The 24,525-nt window shown below is 45.0% G+C and overlaps 1 protein-coding gene across 1 annotated transcript; it reads right to left on the bottom strand.

The window, feature by feature from the left end:
• Window positions 1-1,600: 1,600 nt before the first annotated feature.
• Window positions 1,601-22,152, bottom strand: LOC115141503 (inositol-trisphosphate 3-kinase A-like). Its single transcript, XM_029680421.2, has 8 exons — window positions 21,972-22,152; window positions 14,446-15,815; window positions 6,159-6,255; window positions 5,221-5,434; window positions 4,910-5,114; window positions 4,586-4,687; window positions 4,387-4,458; window positions 1,601-3,729 (listed from the first exon to the last, which is right to left on the bottom strand). Exons 2-8 carry the CDS (start codon window positions 15,643-15,645, stop codon window positions 3,520-3,522), a joined length of 2,100 nt encoding a protein of 699 aa, XP_029536281.2. The 5' UTR covers window positions 15,646-15,815; window positions 21,972-22,152; the 3' UTR covers window positions 1,601-3,519.
• Between the last annotated feature and the right edge of the window lie 2,373 nt (window positions 22,153-24,525).

The following is a 24,525-nucleotide window of genomic DNA, read 5'->3' as shown; positions in this document are numbered from 1 at the left end:
GACTGGGCATTCTGGGACCTCAAGCTCCGCTTCACCACTGCTCCCATATTGGTTCATCCGGATCTGTCCCCTCAGTTCATGGTGGAGGCCGATGCTTTGGGAGTGGGGGCTGTCCTGTCCCAGGATTTTGCCCTGGACCCCAAGTTACATCCCTGTGGCTTCTCCCGTCCCCTAAATGCCAGGAGAGGAACTACGATGTGGGGAATTGTGAGCTTCTCGCGGTGAAGATGGTGTTGGAGGAGTGGAGACACTGGTTGGAGGGGGCGGAACATCCGTTCATTGTGTGGGCGGACCACAAGAACACGCTGAGCGCTTGTTGGCTGCGTTTCCTTCACTCTGCGGTCCAGCTCATCCCAAACCATCTCAATTGGGTTGAGGTCGGGTGATTGTAGAGACTAGGTCATCTGATGCAGCACTCCATCACTTTCCTTCTTGGTCAAATAGGCCTTACACAGGCTGGAGGTGTGTTTTGGGTCATTATCCTGTTGAAAAACTAATGCTCGTCCCACTAAGCGCAAACCAGATTGGACGGTGTATCGCTGCAGAATGCTGTGGTAGCCAGTCTGGCTAAGTGTGCCTTGAATTCTAAATGAATCACTGACAGTGTCACCAGCAAAGCACTCCCACACCTCCTCCTCCATGCTTCATGGTGGGAACCACACAGGCAGAGATCATCCTTTCACCTACTCTGCGTCTCACAAAGACACGGCAGTTGGAACCAAAAATCTCAAATTTGGACTCATCAGACCAAAGGGCAGATTTCCACCGGTCCAATGTCCATTGCTTGTGTTTCTTGGCAGAAGCAAGTCTCTTAGTGTTCTTTAGTAGTGGTTTCTTTGCAGCAATCCAACCATGAAGGCTTGATTCACGCAGTCTCCTCTAAACAGTTGATGTTGAGATGTGTCTGTTACTTGAACTTTGAAGCATTTATTTGGGCTGCAATTTGAGATGCAGTGAACTCTAAGGAACTTGTCCTCTGCAGCAGAGGTATCTCTGGGTCTACCTTTCCTGTGGCGGTCCTCGTGAGAGCCAGTTTCATCACAGCGCTTGATTGTTTTTGCGACTGCTCTTGTAGAAACTTTCTGGATTGACTGAGCATCATGTCTTAAAGTAATGGACTGTTTCTCTTTGATTATTTGAGCTGTTCTTGTCATAATATGGACTTAGCCCTATTTGGTTAAAGACCATCTTCTGTATACCACCCCTACCTTGTCACAGCACAACTGATTGGCTCAACGCATTAAGGAAAGAAATTCCACAAATTGACTTAAGGCACACCTGTAATGGAAATGCATTCCAGGTGACTACCTCATGAAGCTGGTTGAGAGAATGCCAAGAGTGTGCAAAGCTATCAAGGCAAAGGGTGGCTACTTTGAAGAATCTAAAATAGATTTTGATTTAACACTTTTTTGGCTACTACATGAATCCACGTGTTATTTCATAGTTTTGATGTCGTCACTATTAGTCTACAATGTAAAAATAAAGAAACACTCAAATGAGTCGATGTGTCCAAACTTTTGTAGGGGAGTGTAAAAACATTTATCAATACGATTCATACTTCTGATGTTTGGTGTTGAATGAGACGACACAGGGTTTCAGATTAGAAAGACTTGAGCTCTTAGTTCCAGTTTATTGCAATCAATGGTATTCTAGACAGAGAGCAGGGACCAGTCTCAATCCTCTGAACATTCGTATTTGTGCTCTTGCAATGCACTGTCTCCTGAAGTACAGCACAGAGGAAAGGCTTATCCAAACTATATAACATCTTAGGCTTTCCCAACCCTATTACAGTCCAGCGCTCAGCCACACAAACAACCCAAACAGTCATAAAGCCAGTAACTATCAGGTTAAGATGAAGAAGAGGATACATGGTACGTAAGATATAATACTTTGTAAACAATATATTGTTCCAGAATGTGTTTTTATGGTGTGAGATGTCAACAGAAGAAACATAATTCCATGATGTCAATGCTGACAGTCACACACAGAGCGCCTCCATTTTCTAGACATAGAAATCTACACACACACACCATAAATACACAAACAGTGTTGTCTATGTAGGAAGACTTGGATGGGAATGTTGGCTGTCAGATCTACAAATCCAGTGACAAGTGTGACGTGTGGATGAACATGTCATAACAAACAGTAGGTCATTCATTCCAGTTTCAGGTGACTTGTTCAAATAGTCATTTCAGTTGTCAGGCCAATCGTTGCCCATTCCAGAAAAATGTATGAACCGAACTGAAGGAATAAATGGTCACAACTCTGCAGATTGATCAACTTCCATTCACCAGAAAATGGTTTGCTTATAAGAACCTTGGACACCAGAGTGAATCCATATTCAGAGACACAGAGGCAGGGCTAGCTTTGTTCAATGGCTTTTGTGAGGAACCCATTTGTGCAATACAGTCTAGTTAGCCATGACCACCAAGTCATGTGCCCACTAGGAGAGAAAATAAAGAAAACAACATTAATAAGATCCATTAGTCCAGTGGTTCCCAATCATTTGTGGTTACTATAGCAACAGCTGAATTTTGCTCTGCCCAGAATACCCACCTCATGTACTTTTTTATCAGTAAGCCTATGGTCTCATTAAATATTCTCAAGTTACCCCCCTGTGGATCGACCAAGTACCCCCAGGGGTCCTAGTAACCCTGGTTGGGAACCACTGTTAGTTTATCTGCTGGGTCAACTCTGCCAAATCAGACACCACACGGGGTCAGACAGAGCCAATCAACAGCTTCCAGTTTTCACCAGGTGTCAATCCAACTTACAAAAAACAAATTGTTACAGACTTTGGGTCAACTCTCCAGCAAACTTTGGAATGATATATAAAAAAATTATCTGCCTCCAATCACAAAATCTAGGCACAGAAAAAGTACAAAGTATAAAGAGGCTACTCGTGAAGTGAAACGGATTAAATAAAACTGTATTTACATTAAAAGGCGAAGTACCAGATAAAGTTTACATATACCGCTTTTTTTCCAGTGTTTCTAGTGTTGACAAATATATAAAATAGTTTTAAAAAAAGCATAAAGTCAAGTGGTCCATAATGAAAACAAAAATGTTCTCCATTGGTCACTTGAGGAGGATATATCCCATTGGAAAGGTTCAGTACATTATCATCATACTCGTGATAATATGAAGGAACAGTAGTGTGTCCGTGTGTGTGTCCGCGTGTGCGTGCTGCTGTGATAGTTGACGTCATAGCTCTTATAATAATGAGAGAGGTTGATGAGGGATGACAACACTAGTGGTGTGGACAGGTTTCCTCACTCATAAAGAGCGTCCACCATGTTCTGAGCGCTCCTCCGTTTGCCTCTTTCAATGTCATCCTTCTTTCCTTTCCCCTCCATCTCACCAGTCTCACATCTAGTTTGGGTAATGACCCGTTCCATTTGTTCTTCCCCACTTTCATTCTCCATCTGTGACTAGGATGAGAGTGTTCTCTCCATCCTCCTCCTCCTCTTCTCTCTTCCAGGCCATCCCTTTGTGCTCTCTCACACGGCCCGCTCTTTCTCAGCGGCTGGGGGGGAGCATGGTACTGAGAATGTCTATGAGGTTGTCCAGACCCCACAGGTAGCCATCCTCGCAGTTGCCCTCGATCCAGGGGGTCCGGTGGTCCAAGGTGAGGGGGGCAGGCAGGGGCACCGTTTTCCCAAAGTCTATCATCCACACACGGGCCTGGCCTGACGCATCGTGCACAAACAGCAGGGAGCTGCCCACCACCTGGGAGAAAACAGGACATTTGAGTTCAGTCTGTCAGTGAGAGTGTTTGTTTGTGATTTAAAGCTGCACTACGCAGAAATCGCTCCGCCATGTCCTGGTTACTAAAATTCTAATAGTTTGCTTAATTTGGAAGACACATTTCAGTTGAATGCATTCAGTTGTACAACTAACTAGGTATCTGCCTTTCCCTTAATTCATTTCAGTTTGTGAGACAAAACAAGCATGTATAGTGTAGAGAATCATTGTAGCATCTAAACCACTGAAATATATTGTCTATTACCCAAAAAATATTGTATTTTAAGCTGGTGTACAAAACTGAAAGTAAAAACGAAATTTAAGAATGGGACGCATCGAAATAGTGCACATAGAATAGATCTACCGCTTCTTAGACTTGCTTTTAATGAGGATGACAGATCTATAACTATTTCTATTTCAATTTGGTCCAGCAGCCCAAAAAGTAACATATTTCAGGTTTAATAAGGAATTTGAATCATGTTCATATCAATCACATTTAATCATAATCCAGCAAACAAGTTTGTTGAGGGAAAGTACTCATGCCAAACTTTACTATAAATATCGTCTTCAAGTAAAGCAGAGTACTATGGGTACAGAGAAGTGGGAAGTAGTATAGGATGTGAGTGAGTTTGTGTGGGTTACCTCATGTGTTCTGAAGAACTGTGACTTCTCCAGCACAGATCGCAGCTCCTCCAGACGTTGCAGGTAGACTTTCTACCAGAGAGAGAACGGGAGACAAACAGTCAAATAGACAGTCAATCTGAAGGGACTGAGTAGGTCCCCCAAGAACTCAAGTTCCCTTATGTGCCACCCGACTAAATGTCCCTCTAGAAACACGTACCAGGATCTGAATGTTCCCATCAACAAAATCTCCCAGGGCCTGCATGACCTGCTCCCGGTGTTTGGTCTTCTTAAAGTTGGTGTTGCACGTCCCATCCGCTCTCTGCAGATAACAAAATACACACAAGTAATTATTGATGAAGTGAAACTATTATTCGTTTTTTTAATGAAGTAAGCTTTATGTGACATCTTTTTGAGTGCTGACCCATCACACCCATTTCCTTGTCTCATTGTTAATTTATTTTGCCCATAAATTTGAAACACTAAAAATCATTTCTCAATCCCCTCATTTAGACCCCGAGTTGAACCCAGTGGGCCCCCTGACCTTGATGCCCTCAATGCGGAAGCCCAGGGTGGCAGTGGAGCTGAGGGTCTCTCTCCACTGCATGTATCTGGGCTTCAGGATGCCTTGTTGGGCCCTCTCCTGATCCGTAGGGGCCCCAGGGTCCACGGCCACCATCTTCTCATACATGTCCCTGCGGAGCCGTGGACGCTCCCTGGCCTTCAGTAGCTCCTCCGCCAGGTAAGTCCTGATAGGACAGGGAAGACCGGGTTAGTGAGCCAGTTCATCATCTAACAGCGGAGTTATCCAACAATAGTCATCTCCTCTCCAGCATTGGTCCTGGAGAGCCTCACCTGCTGCCCATCTTGCAATCCATGATGGAGGGAGAGTCAAAGTCAGCCAGGAGGTCATCCATTAGGTTGTAGTCCTGTTCGTCCCTCTGAACCACACCGTAGTAGCCAGGGACATAGGGCCGCAGAATATCCCCCATCAGCTTAGACAGGCACAGCTGCTCACACTCACAGTAGCGCTTCAACAAACGCCCATACTCCCCCGCCTGGAAGTTACCTACGAGACAGAGGGAGGGGACAAGTGAGTGACAGAGGAAAAGAAAGTGAGAGAGAGAGAGAGAGCTAGAGAAAGAGGGAGCTAGAGAAAGAGGGAGAGCTAGAGAGAGAGAGAGAGGAGAGAGAGAAAGAGAGAGAGCTAGAGCGAAAGAGAGAGAGAGAGAGAAAGAGAGAGCTAGAGAAAGAGAGAGCTAGAGAGCTAGAGAAAGAGAGAGCTAGAGAAAGAGAGAGCACGAGAGCTAGAGAGAGAGAGAGCTAGAGCACGAGAGCTAGAGAGAGAGAGAGAGAGAGAGCTAGAGCTAGAGAGAAAGCGAGAAAGAGAGAGAGAGAGAGCGCTAGAGAGAAAGAGAGCTAGAGCACAAGAGCGAAAGAGAGCTAGAGAGAAGCACTAGAGAGAAAGTGAGAGCTAGAGAAAGAGAGAGAGCTAGAGCACTAGAGAGAGAGAAAGAGAGAGCTAGAGAACTAGAGAGGAGAGAAAGAGAGAGCACTAGAGAGAAAGAAAGCTAGAGCACTAGAGAGAGCTAGAGCACTATAGAGGGAAAGAGAGCTAGAGCACTAGAGAGAAAAAGAGAGCTAGACCACTAGAGAGAGAGAGAGAGCTAGAGCACTAGAGAGACAGAGAGAGAGAAAGAGAGAGAGCTAGAGCACTAGAGAGACAGAGAGAGAGAGAGAAAGAGAGAGAGCTAGAGCACTAGAGAGAGAGTGTGAAAGGGAGTGGTGTATACCTGCATGCCCGGCGAGCTGCACCCAGGGATAACGCTTGTTCAAGGACACGAAGGGAGACCAGTGCACCATAGTTTTCAGCTTCTGCCATTGCTTGGTCTGGGAAGGAGAGAAGCAACAAAATGTGTTACACACCACCAGTCAGCTAAACTAGTCGTTTACATATGGTCATCCCGACTCATTCTTACTTGGCCACAGCAGTAAACTGGATAGAATTGTTGCATCGCTTATCAGTGGGTCATAAGACCATTTGAGGTTGATCTAAAAGGACAGACACACACTCACACTCGACCAGAGGCACAGAGTGAGGTCCCAGCTCACGTGAGCCAAGGCCAGGTACACAACATTTCTCACAGCCCCCCCCCCCCCCCCCCCCATTCAAAAACATTGACCAGAAAGGTCACACTGGTTCCGCGGTAACAAAAATATAACGTTCCTGGCCTACACAGGAACACTATGTGCGAGTTTGATTGAGTAAGTGAGTGAGTCTGCGGATGTGTGTGTGTGTAGTTAGTTTATCTTTATTGGAAAAACATAGCAAGGTCACTATGCAAGATAGTTTGACGCAAGCAAGCAGAGAGGAGAACACACAGCATCGATTGCACACACACACCACTGATTAGGAAATGATACTGTGTGGGAAATCACTGGAAGGAGACAGAGAGAGGTAGGGACAGAGAGACAAGGAGAGAGCAAAGGTAGGGCATGGACAAAACGTTTGAGGAAAAGAGAAGAGAAAGAAGATGGGAGGCAGAGGTCATCATAGAGGTAATTGAGTGGAAGGACAGGGCGTCATAAACCCATATTTATGATCATTTACAACCCTCGGACTGCTAAAGAACGCATGCCCCACTACACTCCAGCCCAGTACAACCAACCAACCAACCCCAGCCAATGTTTGTCTGTCTGCCTCCTCCGCTCCCACGCATTCTTTACACTGGACTGCTGAAATGTTGTGCTGAATACAGAGCGAGGGAAGAGGAGAAACACAGGCCAGAGGCCGTGTTCATTAAATATCTGAGCAGCAGTGCTGATCTAGGATCTGTCCATATAATCGTATTGATTATTAAAATCGGAGACGCTTTGTGGATACGACCCCTGAAGTTGTGCTGAATACATGGTGAAGAATAGAGACAGCGCAGGCTAGTAGTTTGAGTCCCGGGTCAATGTCAACAGAGACTTCCGAGCTCTAAAAGCTCTTTACCAGCTTAACCCAAACATAACCCTGACCTCAGAGCAGAAACACACAAAAGTGTACAGTCATCCACACACATACATGCCAGACTGAAAACATTGCAAAATGAAGACAAAGCCCAGAAGGAAAAGTGCAAAGAGGCAGAGATCAATGTGACAGGTGAACGATGAGCTAGCTCCACGGTGGCACAGCACTAATCTGCAGGGGGAATCCAGCTAAATCAACCACTTTATCATTCTCTCCCTCTGTCCCTCTCGGAGCTGAGCATTGGATGCTGGGTGTCACTACAGGGGGTCCGGAGAGGAACGGGTCATCAAAGCAGGGCTATACCCCCCCTAAATGGCTCTTTTACTCCTCTCTCATTCATCTCCCACTCGCTCTCTATCCAGCCGTTCAGGCCAGACAGTTTAATGAATGGCCCGGGGGGGGGGGGGGGAAGTATTACTCCCTTTCTCCTGCCTTCACTCACTACTTCCCGCTGTTGTTATCCTAATCCCGCTCTATTTTCCTCCTGCTCCTCCACTACAAAACAGCAGAGCTCTGTTGTTATCCTAATCCCGCTCTATTTTCCTCCTGCTCCTCCACTACAAAACAGCAGGGCTCTGTTGTTATCCTAATCCCGCTCTATTTTCCTCCTGCTCCTCCACTACAAAACAGCAGAGCTCTGTTGTTATCCTAATCCCGCTCTATTTTCCTCCTGCTCCTCCACTACAAAACAGCAGGGCTCTGTTGTTATCCTAATCCCGCTCTATTTTCCTCCTGCTCCTCCACTACAAAACAGCAGAGCTCTGTTGTTATCCTAATCCCTCTCTATTTTCCTCCTGCTCCTCCACTACAAAACAGCAGAGCTCTGTTGTTATCCTAATCCCGCTCTATTTTCCTCCACTACAAAACAGCAGAGCTCTGTTGTTATCCTAATCCCGCTCTATTTTCCTCCACTATAAAACAGCAGAGCTCTGTTGTTATCCTAATCCCGCTCCATTTTCCTCCTGCTCCTCCACTACAAAACAGCAGAGCTCTGTCCCTCTGCCGCCTCCATCCTTAACCCTCTCTTTTCTTCCCTTCATCCTACACTACGTTCTTGGAATGTGTCTTGACTCCTGTCATAATGACAGCAGCCATGAAACACACACACGCATATCAGTAGTGACATTCTGGACGTCAGTGTTGTCCACAAGAGGAACACAAAAGCTCTGTTCTGACCACGAGGTCAAGAACTAAAGGTCGTGAAGCTGTGACCCTACTGACCTACAGCCCTAGTGTCTATTCTGACAGCAGCCGTCATCATAAATCTCCCTGGCTTACCACCGCCTTAGCCCAGATAGAGACAAACGTCAACTCAGAGAACCTTACTAACAATTTGTAAGTCGCTCTGGATAAGAGTGTCTGCTAAATGACTTAAATGTAAATGTAAATGTAAAACACCCACGACAAAAACAGCTTTTAATAATAAAGACAGATCCTAGGTGTTAAACCTGCTCAAATAAAGATACAATCATCAAATTGTGTGTTGAACTTTAATGGACCCAATACACACCTGACCCAGCCTACAGACACACAAAGACAACTCTTCTTCTACCTGTCCATACTAGCTAATGCCAAAGCAGCTAGATAATCCTTCTACAGACAGAAACCGACACCTGCCCAGACCTGCCTCAACTGGAGAGGACAGGGTTTGTAGCAGCACTTCCACACATACCTGTGTGGATCAGCACAGAGAGAGGAGATACTGTGTACCTGCCCACCTCGTACCTAATCCTAGAGAGAGAAACACAGCCTTACATACTGGATGTACACCAGGGGCGCGTCCAGCAGGACGCAACGTTTTGGTACGTTCAGTTAGCAATGCGCTATGTAGAACAAACATGCCTCTCTGACTAGTACAATAAGGAATCACGTCGGCTCTATTTGTGGCATTTCTATCTGCAACGTTCAATGTGGCCCTACATTCCAGCCCACAAGGACAGTCTTCACCTGTCCACACCTAAGGTTATTATATCTATGACTAGAAGACTATTGTTATCGGACTTCAACTCCTCGCTATACTATACTTAAGCAATAAAGCCCGAGGGCGTGTGGTATACAGCCAATAGGCATGGCGTAATGCAGATGGCATATACCCCAAACCCCCAAGGTGCCTTATTGCTATTATAGACTGGTTACCAATGTAATTAGAAGAGTAAAAATACAATTGTGTCATACCAGAGGTATACGAGCTGATATACCACAGCTTTCAGCCAATCATTCAGGGCTCGCACCACACAGTTTATATTGTATGTAAACCTGTCCTCACCTGTTGGCATCCAGCTCCAATCTCAACTCTTCCCAACAGCGTATCTAATCTAGTATGTCTAATCTGTTTGTCTCTTCTCTTACTTGGCAGACTGAGCAGTAGTGGAGCAGCAGACCGGCGCTGACACAGGCACACACAGACACAGAGGGGAGGTGAGAGTGTAGCCAGTGCCACACACTCCGCGCCATCAGTACAGGTTCTCCAAACGAGACCGCCACGAGCATCCGGCGCTCCATCGGACTGTCCCTCAGTTAGCCTAGAGGGGTTAGCATTTAGCCTTGCCCCTCTCTGTATGTCCCCGTTAGCCTAGCATGAGCATTTATCCCTACCCATGACTGTTAGAAGGGCTGCAGCTCAATGCTACAGAGGCCATCTGTCCCTCAATTAGCCCTGCAGCATTAGCAGTCAACCAATGCAATTGCCTGGCTTAGTTAACTTGTGTCGTCTGGTTAACATCCCCTCTCGTGTGAGGTTACATTATAATCCCTCTCCTACTGAGCCCTCCCCCCTCTCTGCCTTCTCTTTAACACCAACTGATCTCTGGCCTCTCTGCAGCATTTTGTCACTCCTCTCTTACAGTCTCACCGTCTCCCTACCTGGTGTTACTTCTCCCTCCCAGGTCTCGTGCTTGCTCGTCAACTCGTCACTCTCCCTCACACTAATCCATCACTCGGCGCTACATTTTCCCCTCTCCCCAAGTTTGGTGACCTCTGTCTCCCCTTTTATCAATTTTCCCCTCTCCATGTTTTTCCCCACCACACCAACTGTCTTTCTGATATCAGAGTCCTCTCACAATCTGCTTATAGTAGTCTGTAGCAGTCTCTCTCTAATCCCCCCAATCAGCCCGTCGTGGGCCAGTGTCCTCAGAAAGACAGAGTCCCCAGTGACAGGCACGTCTGTAATACCCAGAGAGAAAGGGCCTCTTTACTCTGCACTACTTTGATGACACACTCTAGTCCCACAAAATGTACTTCTGTAGTGTAGAGAGAGACAGAGCGATTCAAGATCTCTCTATGAGAGATGTCTCCCACACTAGGTCTAGCCCCCCCCCCCCCCCCCCCAGTAGTATAGCGTATAGACAATGGCTCTCCCACACCACATGTCCCTAAAATAAATACCTTAACCAGCAGACAGCATTTCCCCCCCCCCCCTCTGTTAACTGAAAATTAAAGGATTTCAAAATATCAAAACATTTTAGACAGACAGACAGACAGAGACAGAGACAAAAAATAAAAAATTGTGGGGCAAAGACAGCTTTCAAGTGTGAGTATGATGCAAAAGACATCGACCTAACGTAGCCAATTCTGTTTTATGGGAGTCATCATGCTGGAGCCAAAGTGAATTACTAGATTGGATATTCAGAAGAAAACATTTCTAAATACCCCTAAGCACTAACCTCACTTTTGCTCGCTTTCTTAAAAAAAAAAATGATTCTGTAGAACCCAGGACTCCTTGGAAAACAGTAGCATTTGTTACAGAGTGGGCTATCCTGACTAAATAAAGACTATTTAAATCCACTAGAGTACTCCCCTATAGCTCCCTCTAAAACCTTCCCCCGCAGTCCTGTTTCTCTTTGTCCCTCAGAGAAACTCCTCAGACATATAAACCCAGAGAGAAAGAGAGAGAGAAAAACACAGGCATGTGGCTATTGTAAATAGCTTTTGATTTATTAAGGGGGTACGCCCTGTTTTACTGCTCACAACACCAGCGTGTCACTGCTGTAGTCTTTAAAAGATATCCTCCAGCGATTTTTTTATAAAAAAAATTTAAAAAATTTTGAAAAGCAATATCCCACACTTAAAAGGGTCAAATAATATATCTTCAGCATATGTTTTGTAGACCGCTGCAAACTTCAAGGAGTAGGGCATTGAAGGAGTTGGTCTGATGGGAATCTGTGATGTCGCGGCCTTCCCCCTTGCTTGAGGAACAACATAGAAGCATTAGAGAACAAAAGAGAAAAGCCTCGCTCTCCATTTGTGCCATGGCAGGTCTGACCTGGACCACCTATTGACATGTGCCTTTTGTTAAGTAAATCTTGGGATATCGTTTATCCACAGTAAAAAGTTGAGTAAAAGGACATCTTACTCTTTAGGTGTGATGCTGCTCTTTTTCCAGGCCTCGTTTACATGTAAACCACATCCCCTTCATTCTGCTCTGGGTGGCATGAGCAGCACAGCTCAACCACAGCCCAGTTAACACACACAACAAAACAAAGTCTGACACAAATGTGTGTTTTAATGCTTGTGTGGACACTTACAAGTATGTGTAAGAGTGTTTGTGTGTGTGTGTGTGCATGCATGTTCGAGTGTGTGGCAACTTTGCCATCGTGACTTGCATAATGTGAGATTTATCAACGAGTTGTTCTTGTGTGTGTGCGCGTATGTGGAGTATGTGCTGTACGTGTGTTGTGGGATATATTGTAGAGTGTGTGTAGGGAGGGTACTTTATCCTCCTCCACTTATTTATATTTTCCTCTGCCTTCTGTTCCACTGCCCGTGCATCAGGGGAAAACCTTGTGCTGTGCTGCAAGGCTAAACAGGGGGGGGTGTTGTCAGAGAAATGAAGGGATGATGCAGGCAGAAAGAGACTATGAAAATATGTCAAAAGTAATGTGTAATATTTAAGAAGTTACATTCAAAATACAGACCAGAGAAGAAAAAAAAAGAAAAAAAAGAGAAACAGCACCATATATGGCAATGATGTCGCCTAGCAACACAACTGCCTGCAGCCCAATTTTCCATGACACTCTGAGATGGCATCAGAGTGTGTAGTGCCTGAGTGTGTGTGCCTTCAACTCTAAATATGCAGTGTGAGCAGGCAAGTATCTTCAATGTGCGTCATTGAGCAAAGTGTAACAACTGGTTTGGCCACACTTTGAAAGTGTACAATTAGCCAATAACAACCAAAGCCCTAATACTATCACAACCAACACTCGCCTCAGTGCTGCCGTATCACACCAGCTAGATCCAAAATGGACATCCAGTACACTCACTATGTTCCAGATATTCAATCATAACAGTAGTGTGGGAGGGATCTATAACATGGGAACTGCTGACGTGCCCTCTCATCCAGACTAAATTCATACATTAAACAGAACACACACACACAGATATGGAAATATCTGGACTCACAGAAGATAAAGCAAATTAGAGAAAGCAAATGAGGGAGGAAAAGAGAGCGACAAAGTAGGTAGAAAGAGAGCTATGGCTAAGTATTGGAATTCAGGATGTTTGGGTACATTATTTTTAAGGCTCACTCTCTCCACACATTGACTCACACACACACACAGTATAGAAACCCACTGGAGCACACACAATGTGAGAGTGAGTCACTCACAGCAATGTCATCTAAATAGGTCAGTCATTATGTGTTTTTTTTGTCTCCCTTTCAGAGACATGAAGAAATGAAGGCTGAACACATGTTCTCCTGAAGTAGTTTCTCTCATAAAACACGTTGATTACAACAACTATGCACTCCGAGAGAGAGAAAGTAACAGGGAGAGAGAAATGATGCGTGTTGGTGAAATGTAACATGTATACATTCTAGTATTTCCACACAGTGGTGACTTCCAGGGATTCACACCATTCTTGTTCAGGGAGAGAGCTTGCCCGCATTTCATTTGGTCCATTTCTAGGAAAGACATCCTGTTTTTGAGCTCATGTCATTCCAAGCATTTCTGGTCAGGGCGCATCAAAGGCCTCTGACTGGGGAGGGAAACATACCACTGTAAAAAGCTGGTTCGTACACGGGTCAAAACAAGAACATCTTGGGGTTCAGCAAATGACCCCGTGTTTATCAAGACGAGCTCATTAGTGACAATCTCAGCTAAGGGTCATAGTGGTGGGAGTCATGGGTAAAGGGTCACTTAGGAGTGAAAGGGACTTCATTGGTGAACCTATTTGTTGGCTTAGGTGTATTATGTAAGCGACACCACAGGTTCACCTAGCTCAGCTGATTTCCATCATATTGTTTACACCCAACGGATCGATATGGAAATACAATTGTGCTCCAAACTCCTTCAGGCTAAATATTCACCACACACCCTGTGGTAGGAGCACAGGGGCTTGGTGGCTTTGTGTGTGTGAGACGTTTGAGTTTCAGATATGTTATCTAGGAGTTGATCTGACATAGAGAATTGTGTGTGTGTGTGTGTGTGTGTGATTGACATGCAGTCTGTAAGTCAACAATGGAGTTGTGGTTCTGGAACATGCATTATCAGTGAATGTCTGCTCATTATAGGGCATCATTTCAAATCATAGTGCATCTCTTCTGCATAAATGGAAAAAGACTATGCCTTATATCAATAGCATGAGTGCATACAGTAGGCTACAAATGTACCATGGAAGTGTGTGTACAGAAAGTAGTCTAACAAAAAGCATGCGCTGGTGTACACCCAGAGAAATTATTTTGTGTAGAGGTGCTCACTAACACCATATAAACTGCAAGCTATAAAAAAATATATAGTGTTTATATAAAAACTGATTGGGTAAACCAACAACATTTTACCCTGAAGGGGGAACAGCAATGCTGAAATGTTGGTGGTTTACCCAATCAATTACTGGGAGTTTATATAGGTGCTATGCTCTTGATTTATTCGTGTGCAGAAAGTAAACAATAGGGCTGTGTTTAAGTATGTGCCCATCCATGGCACTTCTGGCCAACATTTTGGACCGATTATAGCCAAAGAGTTTAACATAATATTAATGGGTGTTTTTGTTATGCAACTTCATACAGAAGACAAACCTCTAGTCAGCACACCACCAGATTTTATGCACAAACAAATTAAGGATGACACACTCACCCCCATTCCTTCGTCTGGACTGCCCAGCATGTTGCAAATGACTGGGGACAGGCTGGACTCGATGTCGCTGCCGGTGAAGTCATCCTCGGACTCCTCAAACGACGAGGCGGAGGATACGCAGCCGGCGGAGGACGAGTTGGAGAGCTTTCGGCGAAAGCGCATCAGCGCCGGGGAGCCTCCACAGCCACTGTCCGAGCAAGGGGACTCATCGTCGGCGTTTGGATCCAGGGATGATCCACCGACTCCGAGTTCCATGGTCCTTGGGTCTAGTGTTTCCTGAGTCCGACTGGGGCTTGGATCTCTGGTTATAATAAGCTTTGGGATAGTACCAGGGAAACGTTGGCTACCTAGTGGACTTTGGACTTGTCCGTGTGGCTGTTTTGGAGAGTTAATCGAGGGGTCCTCCTGGTTCCCCGACTCAACCGGACAACCACTTTGTTCATTTTTCCTGACAGCTTCGGGCTCACAAGAAGCAGCGATAATGTTCGATTTGGTAATTTCTAACTCTGTGTGTGGTATATCATACCCGATCGGTTCTGATCCGCCACTTGTCAGAGGCTCGTCTAAACGCAAGCTCAGTGATGCCAGGGTCAGTTTTAAATTCTCCTCTCCAGATATGCGCCAATGGACTGAACCATCCGGTGGTACAGCCCCCGATATCGCCCTGACCTCGGAGGCAACCCCATCCTGTTTATCAAATCCGAATGGCTTGTTTTCCATGGCCCAAGCCGGGGCATTCCAGACATGATCCTCCCCAGTTGTTTCTGGGCTGCTGCGCTGCGTAACTACGCAGCGGGTTCTTTCGAATCCTCTGGCCAGCGTATCCAAGCCTTTCGCATCGAAGGAAGAGTCGGACGCTCCCTTGCTCACAGCGTCACTGTCGAGAGCCTGAATATTTTCATAATGAATTCGAGATGGGTATTCGGCGACCGGGGTGGTGTAGTCCACTACCTCCGACTCGGTCTGGCCTCTAAACAACTTTCCTCGCCCGTGACCACGAAGGGTTTCCGAATCTCCAGATCCTATTACAAGCCCTACCTCCGGTTGACCTGTGCCTGGCGAAGGCAACTGCTTCGTTTTCATCAGATTCCTGTAAAACCGGTCACCCCTTCGCTCCACGCTGGTAAATCTGCAGATAGGGAGTCGTTTGGCTGTCTCAGTTGGTTTCCAGTACGAGAGACCAGAACGCGTTTGACCCATTCTGTACACGGTAGTAGTAGCGCACAAGTCACACCTTCCCGATATGTTTCCAATTTGAAACAATTCTCACTGTGCTACAAAGTAACACATGAGTCACGTGCTCCACTCATTGTTGCCAATGGTAAATGACAATTATAGGAAAATGTTGAAAGTGTTTGAATATTCCATATCTGCAAGAAAAAACAAACAGTTTTAGAATATTTTGCCAAAACACTTCACATAAGCTACTGTACTGCTTTCCATTTGGTCTTATCTATGTCATATTGCAATAAACAACTTTAAAACAAGCTCATAAAAAATAGGTACAAGGTGCACATTTTTGCTTTCATTAAAAGAGATGTGAAATTGATGTTCGGTGTGAAGGGTGAACATGTCAATATGCTACAAAAACAGGAAAACTTGATTTTTTGTGCCCTTTGAGGCCAATAACTTGAGCTATATTGCTTTGCTCATGTTTTAGTATTTATTATGGATGGGGTCGGCAGGTAGCCTAGTGGTTGGAGCGTTGGGCCAGTAACCGTTAAGGTTGCTGGATCGAATCCCAGAGATGGGAGAAGGTAAAGAAAATCTGTAGTTCTGCTCCTGAACTAGGCAGTTAACCCACTGTACCCCGGTAGGCCCTCATTGTAAATAAGAATTTGTTCTTAACTGATCTACCCCATTAGCTGCTGCTAAGGCATTAGCTACTCTTCCTGGGGTCCAGCAAAATTAAGGCACTCCATCACTCTCCTTGGTCAAATAGCCCTTACCCAGCCTGGAGGTGTTTTGGGTCATTGTTCTGTTGGGGGGGAAAAATGATATCCCATCTGGTTTGCGCTTAGTGGGACTGGCATATCTCTGCAGAATGCTGTGGTAGCCATGCTGGTTAAGTGTGCCTTGAATTCTAAATAAATCACTGACAGTGTCCCCAACAAAGCACTCCCACACCTCCTCCTCCATGCTTCATGGTGGGAACCATACATGCAGAGATCAACCTACTCTGCGTCTCAAAAAAGACACGATGGTTGGAACCGATAATCTCAAATTTGGACTCATCAGACCAAAGGACAGATTTCCACCAGTTCAATGTCCATTGTTTGTGTTTCTTGGCCCAAGCAAGTCTCTTCTTATTATTGGTGTCCTTTAGTAGTGGTTTGTGGCCATGAAGGCCTAATTCATGCAGTCTCCTCTCAACAGTTGATGTTGAGATGTGTCTGTTACTTGAACTCCGTGAAGCATTTATTTGGGCTGCAATCTGAGGCTGGTAACTCTAATGAACTTATCCTTTGCAGCAGAGGTAACTCTGGTTCTTCCTTTCCTGTGGCGGTCCTCATGAGAGCCAGTTTCATAATAGCGCTTGATGGTTTTTGCAACTGCACTTGAAGAAACTTTCAAAGTTCTTGAGATTTTTCGGATTGATTGAGCTTCATGTCTCAAAGTACATCATTACTTTATTAAGAGTGTTATTTTATTGTCCCCAGCACAAGGTGCACCTGTGTAATGATCATGCTGTTTAATCAGCTTCTTGATATGCCACGCCTGTCAGGTGTGGGATGTAAACACATTTGTGCACAACATTGAGAAATAAGCTTTTTGTGCATATAGAACATTTGTGGGATCTTTTATTTCATCTCATGAACCCAACACTTTGCATGTTTCTAAGCACCTAGAATTTCTAAGCAAACAGCTGGAGGCAGGGCTTTCTCCTATAGAGCTCCATTTTTATGGAATGGTCTGCCTACCCATGTGAGAGACGCAAACTCGGTCTCAACCTTTAAGTCTTTACTGAAGACTCATCTCTTCAGTGGGTCATATGATTGAGTGTAGTCTGGCCCAGGAGTGGGAAGGTGAACGGAAAGGCTCTGGAGCAACGAACCGCCCTTGCTTTCTCTGCCTGGCCGGTTCCCCTCTCTCCACTGGGATTCTCTGCCTCTAACCCTGTTACAGGGGCTGAGTCACTGGCTTACTAGGGTTCTTTCATACCGTCCCTAGGAGGGGTGCGCCACTTGAGTGGGTTGAGTCACTGATGTGATCTTCCTGTCTGGGTTGGCGCCCCCCCTTGGGTTGTGCTGTGGCGGAGATCTTTGTAGGCTATACTCGGCCTTGTCTCAGGATGGTAAGTTGGTGGTTGAAGATAACCCTTTAGTGGTGTGGGGGCTGTGCTTTGGCAAAGTGGGTGGGGTTATATCCTTCCTGTTTGGCCCTGTCCGGGGGTGTCCTCGGATGGGGCCACAGTGTCTCCTGACCCCTCCTGTCTCAGCCTCCAGTATTTATGCTGCAGTAGTTTATGTGTCGGGGGGCTAGGGTCAGTTTGTTATATCTGGAGTACTTCTCCTGTCCTATCCGGTGTCCTGTGTGAATTTAAGTACGCTCTCTCTAATTCTCTCTTTCTCTCTTTCTTTCTCTCTCTCGGGGGACCTGAGCCCTAGGACCATGCCTCAGGACTACCTGACATGATGACTCCTTGCTGTCCCCAGTCCACCTGACCGTGCTGCTGCTCCAGTTTCAACTGTTCTGCCTGTGATTATTATTATTTGACCATGCTGGTCATTTATGAACATTTGAATATCTTGGCCATGTTCTGTTATAATCTCCACCCGGCACAGCCAGAAGAGGACTGGCCACCCCACATAGCCTGGTTCCTCTCTAGGTTTCTTCCTACGTTTTGGCCTTTCTAGGGAGTTTTTCCTAGCCACCGTGCTTCTACACCTGCATTGCTTGCTGTTTGGGGTTTTATCCTGGGTTTCTGCACAGCACTTTGAGATATCAGCTGATGTACGAAGGGCTATATATAAATACATTTGATTTGATGTTGTGTTTACATTTTGTTCAGTATAGTATCTCTGCCTAGAGGATCTCCTGGAATACAAGCTAAATTGGCTTCAGCAAGGCCACAGGAGTCAGGCCCAAGTTGATGTGACTTCACTTCATCTAGATTGATCTATCTGACGATTTTCGTAAGCAGCATCAGGAACCTAATTAGGCAGCTGTAGCTAATATCACCTTCTATCAAAGATGGAAAAGGAAGCGAGACATCCCACTGTTTTTCAATGGAAGTCAATGAACTAAGCAGAACTAATCGCATTCGTTTTTAATGGGAGAGCCACTCTGTCAAGTAGACCAGAACTTACCATTTTGTACAGTGTTAAACGGCCTGAGTGAACTATCTTAAGTTATCCACCATCGTTGCTTCTACAATGCTGCCCACATTTCTGCTGCCCCTCCGGTAACCTTAACGGAGCAGGCGTAAAAGAATGGCGTTTCTCTCTTTCTGGTCCTGACTTAAACATTTTAGGCAGGTTCTCTTCTGCACTGTTCAACCAATCCAGTAGATTTGGAGCAGGAGTTAAGTTGGATTGTCGCCTTGTTGATGTCCAAAAGTGGAAGTCACGTCACAGTCTCTCTTTCGATTTCACATGAAAACCGGACGCATCCGGTTTTTGTGGCCTTTCGGTGTTGCAATGTCACAATACATAGCATAATAAAGCTGTAAACCATTAGACTATAAGGAAGATCTGAGGGGGTTTTCACTGTTCCATGTATTTTCTTTAACATGAAAAGCTTCTAAGTGGAAGTTAATGAGATGAAACAACAATGCCGACAGGCAAAGATGACATGTCAATTTCCCCTAGCATCAAATCAGCAGAGAGAGTGAAGTAGTAGTTTGCGTCACACCGAATCTAAGTTTGCGTCACACTGAATCCCCTACAGTAGGGATGGGCAATCTTGATGGGGGGGGGGGACCACAAAGAAACCGAACTCATCCGTTGCCCATCCCTGCCCTACATAATAGACAGAATCTAGGACATTGGAAGGAGGTCAGTTCAGTTTCTAGTTTGAGACTCGTTGTAACACTGATGTGTCTTTTACCACACATTGTAATAGGGAAATGTAATATGACTAAAGTTCACATTTGGTTTGTAGTGATCAACACAATGTTTAGCATATTTGGAGTTTCTGTTAATCACCATTTCCAGTGTTCTGTTTGTGACACTCAAGATGCGGATTGATGGTCACTAGACTTGATGCTAAAAGTTATGGATTATACTCATATCTGTTGATAGCGATAGACACCAGACTGGAGGTATAAGGACACACAGAAGATTCACTGTTGTATTGATAACATTTAGTGAACGCTGATTTTGTAGCAGTTGACAAAGTCACTGCCTTTTTGTTGACTTCCTTACAAGCCTCTCGGGCTGGTGTTTGATTAATGGATCAACTGTTTGTTGCAATGTGACCTGCTGACCCAGGTTCCACAATAGAAAAGAGACCTGCGTTTTTCCACATGTGGATTTCAATAGTCCTATGCATCATGCCAAGACAATACACTGACTCATAATCATGCGGTCTGACTAGATTGTCCAGACCGAATGAGAGCAGCATGACAGTAGAAACCCTGTCAAGTCAGGAAGGAGTGCTTAGGCACAGGAAATGAGATGGGATGGAAAATAATGGAAAGATTTGCTCATGCAACCTCCACACACACACACACTCACAAACCACACACACACACACAAACTGATCCGGACATAATGAATAAGTGGCAGTGAATCACACAAGGATGACAACAACACTGTGCTGCGTTGACACACCCCTCACGGATAGGGATGTTGCAATGTCCTTTTAGGGAAACTGTTTTTCCATATTGCTGCGTGTGGAGGAAACTCCAGAGATTAACACACATCACCGATGGTGAGATAAATTTAGCAACCGGACAGCCACCACAAAATAACCCAGTATGATCATAAAGATGAATGATGAACACAACCAGTTAGCCTAATGTAACAGGTTGAAGGTTGTAGCCACTACGCCACTTTGTTAAACAAGGTGAGGTCCTCGGATAAATGTATATACTACTAAACATGAACAAAACACAGGTTCTTCACATCAGGGGTGGAGCATGGAAATGATAAGACATATTGCACATGTCAAACATGATCTTCAGCGCTATCGCTCGAACATCAAGCTCTCCAATAGTTAGATTCAATCAAAATTTGAAAAGTACATAGTTGAGGAAGGAATGCTCAGGAAGACCGAGAGAGGATCTGGAGGGAGAAGGGCAGTAGTACTCTCTTAACTGCCTCAGCATATGACACCTTCTGTACTACTCTGATCTTGGCAAACCTCAAACTGCCTTTCTCTCACCGGACATTTCTGATGTCCAGCACCATGGGTTAAAACACACTTATTCCATTTATACTACACCTTCCTTTGTCTCGTGCCCTCTTACACACTTCTCACATCTAGAAATAGCCCTCTTACACACTGCTGCAACATGACACCTAAAACAACGTAATGGATTTGGGACAAAAGCTCTCATGGGATAGCTGACACATCCTAACTTGACCTTGTCAGTTTGATTCGGCATCAAAACACAGGACAGACAGTGTCTGCTCTGTTTTACTACCCTCTCCACCAGGTCTGCTTCACACGAAAAGGCGGGTGTCACAGACACCGGGAATCCTCCATTATTAGTTGATCCTCCTTAACGCCACCCCAGTTATCACTCCTTTCAACTGAGCCCTGCTCCGGAGAGCAAAGCAAGTCCGTTTTATTTGGCACGTGATGCGGAGCACCTGCTCCCTCTGGAGGGAAGAAACAAAGAATCACCACGAGTCCACTTCGAGTTACTTTCACCGAGTCAACAGTCCCCACCCTCTTCATCACCCAACCTAACACCACATATGGATCAGTCAGAAGGAAAGGATCCATTCTCTCCAAAAAAATCTCCCTCCCACTGGGCCAAAAAGCATCTTTATCATCATCGGGATGAGGCTCGAACTCCGGTCTTCACCGCACCTGCCACCGCAGGTAATTCATCCTCACTCTCGTCAGGTTAAACTTCTGAGCTACTGAGTACATCATTTTTTGGGGGTACTTACCGCCAATCTTCCACACCACACAGCTTCCCTCTACTCCTTTTCCTTCTTCCTCTCTTTCCAAAAATGTCCAAATCTCCACGCTCCTTCTGATCCTTCAGCCACTGTTGTAGCAAACTGTTCAAATAGTTCTTGCGGCCATGTCACGTCAACACAAAAACCTCGATCACCGGGCACTTATACTCAAAACCCCACCCCACACTCAAAGGAAGCACCTGGAACTAATTACAATTAAGTGACGCATGTCACTCTAAGATATACACACTATGATGATCACAATAAATGTTAGAAGATACATATAGGTTACAGTAATTGAAACATATGAAATCCATGGTCAACTGGTATACTGATGAGCAGAGAGCCAAAGATCAATAAGAGATAGAATAGGCTACAAAGCACCATGAAAAAACAACTACTTCTCCAAAGAGCATCAGACTTTCTCCATAAACTGAAACGAAAACTTACCATCAGTCAAGTGTCTGCCAATAACCTGTTTGTTGTATAAAAGTGCCTAGCCTGGTTGTGTGATGCCAAACCAATGATGCTTCTCCTTGCTTGTTAGGCTGGGAATGTAGAGTCTCAGTGTGATGTCTACTTTATCTGTATCTGGGTGTGGAAGGGATGTCAATGCGGCTTATCTGTTTGCTGTGAATGTGCAATATGGTGAGGTAAGAGCATGTGGTTAAAGTGATAGAGGAAGCACATGTCAAAATACTTGCTCACTGAACATGGAGTGTTTAAGTTGCTCTTCTTCTTCTTCTATGGTATTATGGCGGTCCGCAAACATATGTTAGAGGTGCATGCTGTCACCCACTGTACAGGGTAGTATACGAGATTTAAAAAAAAAGTATACTAATATTGTTCCCAAATAACTAACAAAAGACAAAGAAACAAAAGCAATAATCAATGTACTTCTTCAGTCAAATTCAAAGGTCAACTCCGAGCCCTATAGGCTCTGGGGCCTGAAAAGGAAGAGCGTCTTTGGGACAGTATTCCTTGCGATGTTTCGACTGTGAAGTCCTGGAGACCCAATAACTTTTCAGCCATAAATACAATTATGGCCAGCTTCGTGGACTTCTTGTTGGTTTAGGCAGTACAATTAATCACGTGCAATAAATGTCACAAAATCCATCTTCACGATCAGCATGTCAGTTTACCTCAACTGTCGAATGACACTGAATCTCCTCAGGCTGCGGGGCATCCACTGCCATATCTTCAGTTTCACTAGCTCCTATTTTGCGTACCTCCTTGTAGGAGACCTGCGGTACAGCCCTGACCCTTGCCAGTTCAAACTCCTTTACCCTTAACCGGGCACTCCGGGGAATTGGGAATGTGATTTCCAGCACAATTGCAACGCAGTACATCCTCAGATTCTTCATTCCTTCGACACACACTTGATACGTGGCCATACCTTTTGCAATTTCGGCAAAACACGGCTTGGACATGAAAGCACTCACTGCATATCTCACATATCCCCGCTTCACATGTGAAGGGAGATACTCTTCGTCAAACATCAATAATACCAACAGGCTTTCAATCTTCAATCCAATGCACGGTTCAGACAGCGTGCTCCAACTACTCCTGATGTGTTCCTCCGTAAACCACAAGGCCTCAAAATCCAATGCGACATGAGAGATTACACCTTTTAACGATGCTCTGCTCCAAAAATCGAGACTCTCCACTTCATTTGTCGATACTTTATAAGAGCCTTAATGCCTTTTCCTTCTGCTCTTTCGGGCACAGAAGAAGTTAAAACAAAACCACTTCTGGTCTCTCTGACCAACTCCACCTTTCATAATGCATATTTTACCATCCTTGATACTTCAAAATGGATCTCCCCAAAAAAAGTATTATTGCTAGTGAATCGTACTCCAACCAAAAACCTATGCTCATTTATAACTTTAGCCCCCTTTTGCTCCATTTCCTTTATCACAGTCTTCCATCATATTCAATATTCCTCCACTCCAGAAACAGTCATCCTTCTCGTCCTCTAGTTGCATCTAGTGAGCATCTCCATTCTGTCCGGCCATGCTGGATCCATCTTCCTTCCGGTCCCCAAGGCTTGAGTCCTTCCGTTTAAGTTGCTCACTGCACGCCACACATTTTATGACATGGAAAGAAAGACACACCCTCAACGGATAAAGCCAAGGCCACTCTCATAAGAAACTCTGCCCAAGTCATAGCCAAACAATAGCCAACGATAGGCCCTGTGTGTGATTCAGTTCAACCAAATACATATTATAGTGAGTAATATTCACGACATGTTATAAACTGAACACTGCAACAGCTCACGGAATAATCTTCTAAAAGCAGAAGCATACATGTTTTCCTGTGTAGGCTGGAGTACTGTATTTCATCCAGGGCTCGAAATAAACTTTTTTAAATTGGTAGCACTGGTGCTCTCCATTTTAAAAAGTTAGGAGCATATAACATGATTTATACTGATCAAAAGTATGAATGCAACATTCAACAATTTCAAAGATTTTACTGAGTTACAGTTCATATAAGGAATTTAGTCAATATAAATAAATTCATTAGGCTCTAATCTATGGATTTCACATGACTGGGCAGAGGTGCAGCCATGGGTGGGCCTGGGAGGGCATAGGCCTACCCACTTGGAATCTATGCCCACCCACTGGGGTACCAGGGCCCAGCTAATCAGAATTAGTTTCCCCCCACAAAAGGGCTTTATTACAGACAGAAATACTCCTCAGTACCCCCTAAGACAATGCCGCAGGAGAGGAAGCCGGATGTGGAGGTCCTGGGCAGGTTACACATGGCTGTTGTAAGGCCAGTTAGACGTACTGCCAAATTCTCTAAAACGATGTTGGAGGCGACTTATGGTAGAGAAATTAACATTAAATTATCTGGCAACAGCTCTGGTGGACATTCCTGGAGTCAGCATGCCAATTGCACGTTCTCTTGAGACATCTGTGGCATTGTGTTATGTGACAAAACTGCACATTTTAGAGGGGCATTTTATTATCCCCATTACAAGGTACACCTGTGTATTGATCAT

The sequence above is a fragment of the Oncorhynchus nerka genome, linkage group LG14 (genome assembly GCF_034236695.1).
Source record: "Oncorhynchus nerka isolate Pitt River linkage group LG14, Oner_Uvic_2.0, whole genome shotgun sequence".
Lineage (NCBI taxonomy): Eukaryota > Metazoa > Chordata > Actinopteri > Salmoniformes > Salmonidae > Oncorhynchus > Oncorhynchus nerka.
Note: the sequence above shows the minus strand (reverse complement) of the source record. Positions and strands in the feature narration are given on the sequence as shown.

Bases quoted from the DNA above. Each gene is read 5' to 3' on its own strand.
- LOC115141503 (XM_029680421.2), bottom strand. From the start codon at position 15,645: ATGGGTCAAACGCGTTCTGGTCTCTCGTACTGGAAACCAACTGAGACA. The intron at 6,256-14,445 runs GTGAGTGTGTCA...TCTCCTTCCCAG, and splicing joins GTCCAGACGAAGGAATGGGG to ACCAAGCAATGGCAGAAGCT. The intron at 4,459-4,585 runs GTACGTGTTTCT...TCTCTCTGGTAG, and splicing joins ATGGGAACATTCAGATCCTG to AAAGTCTACCTGCAACGTCT.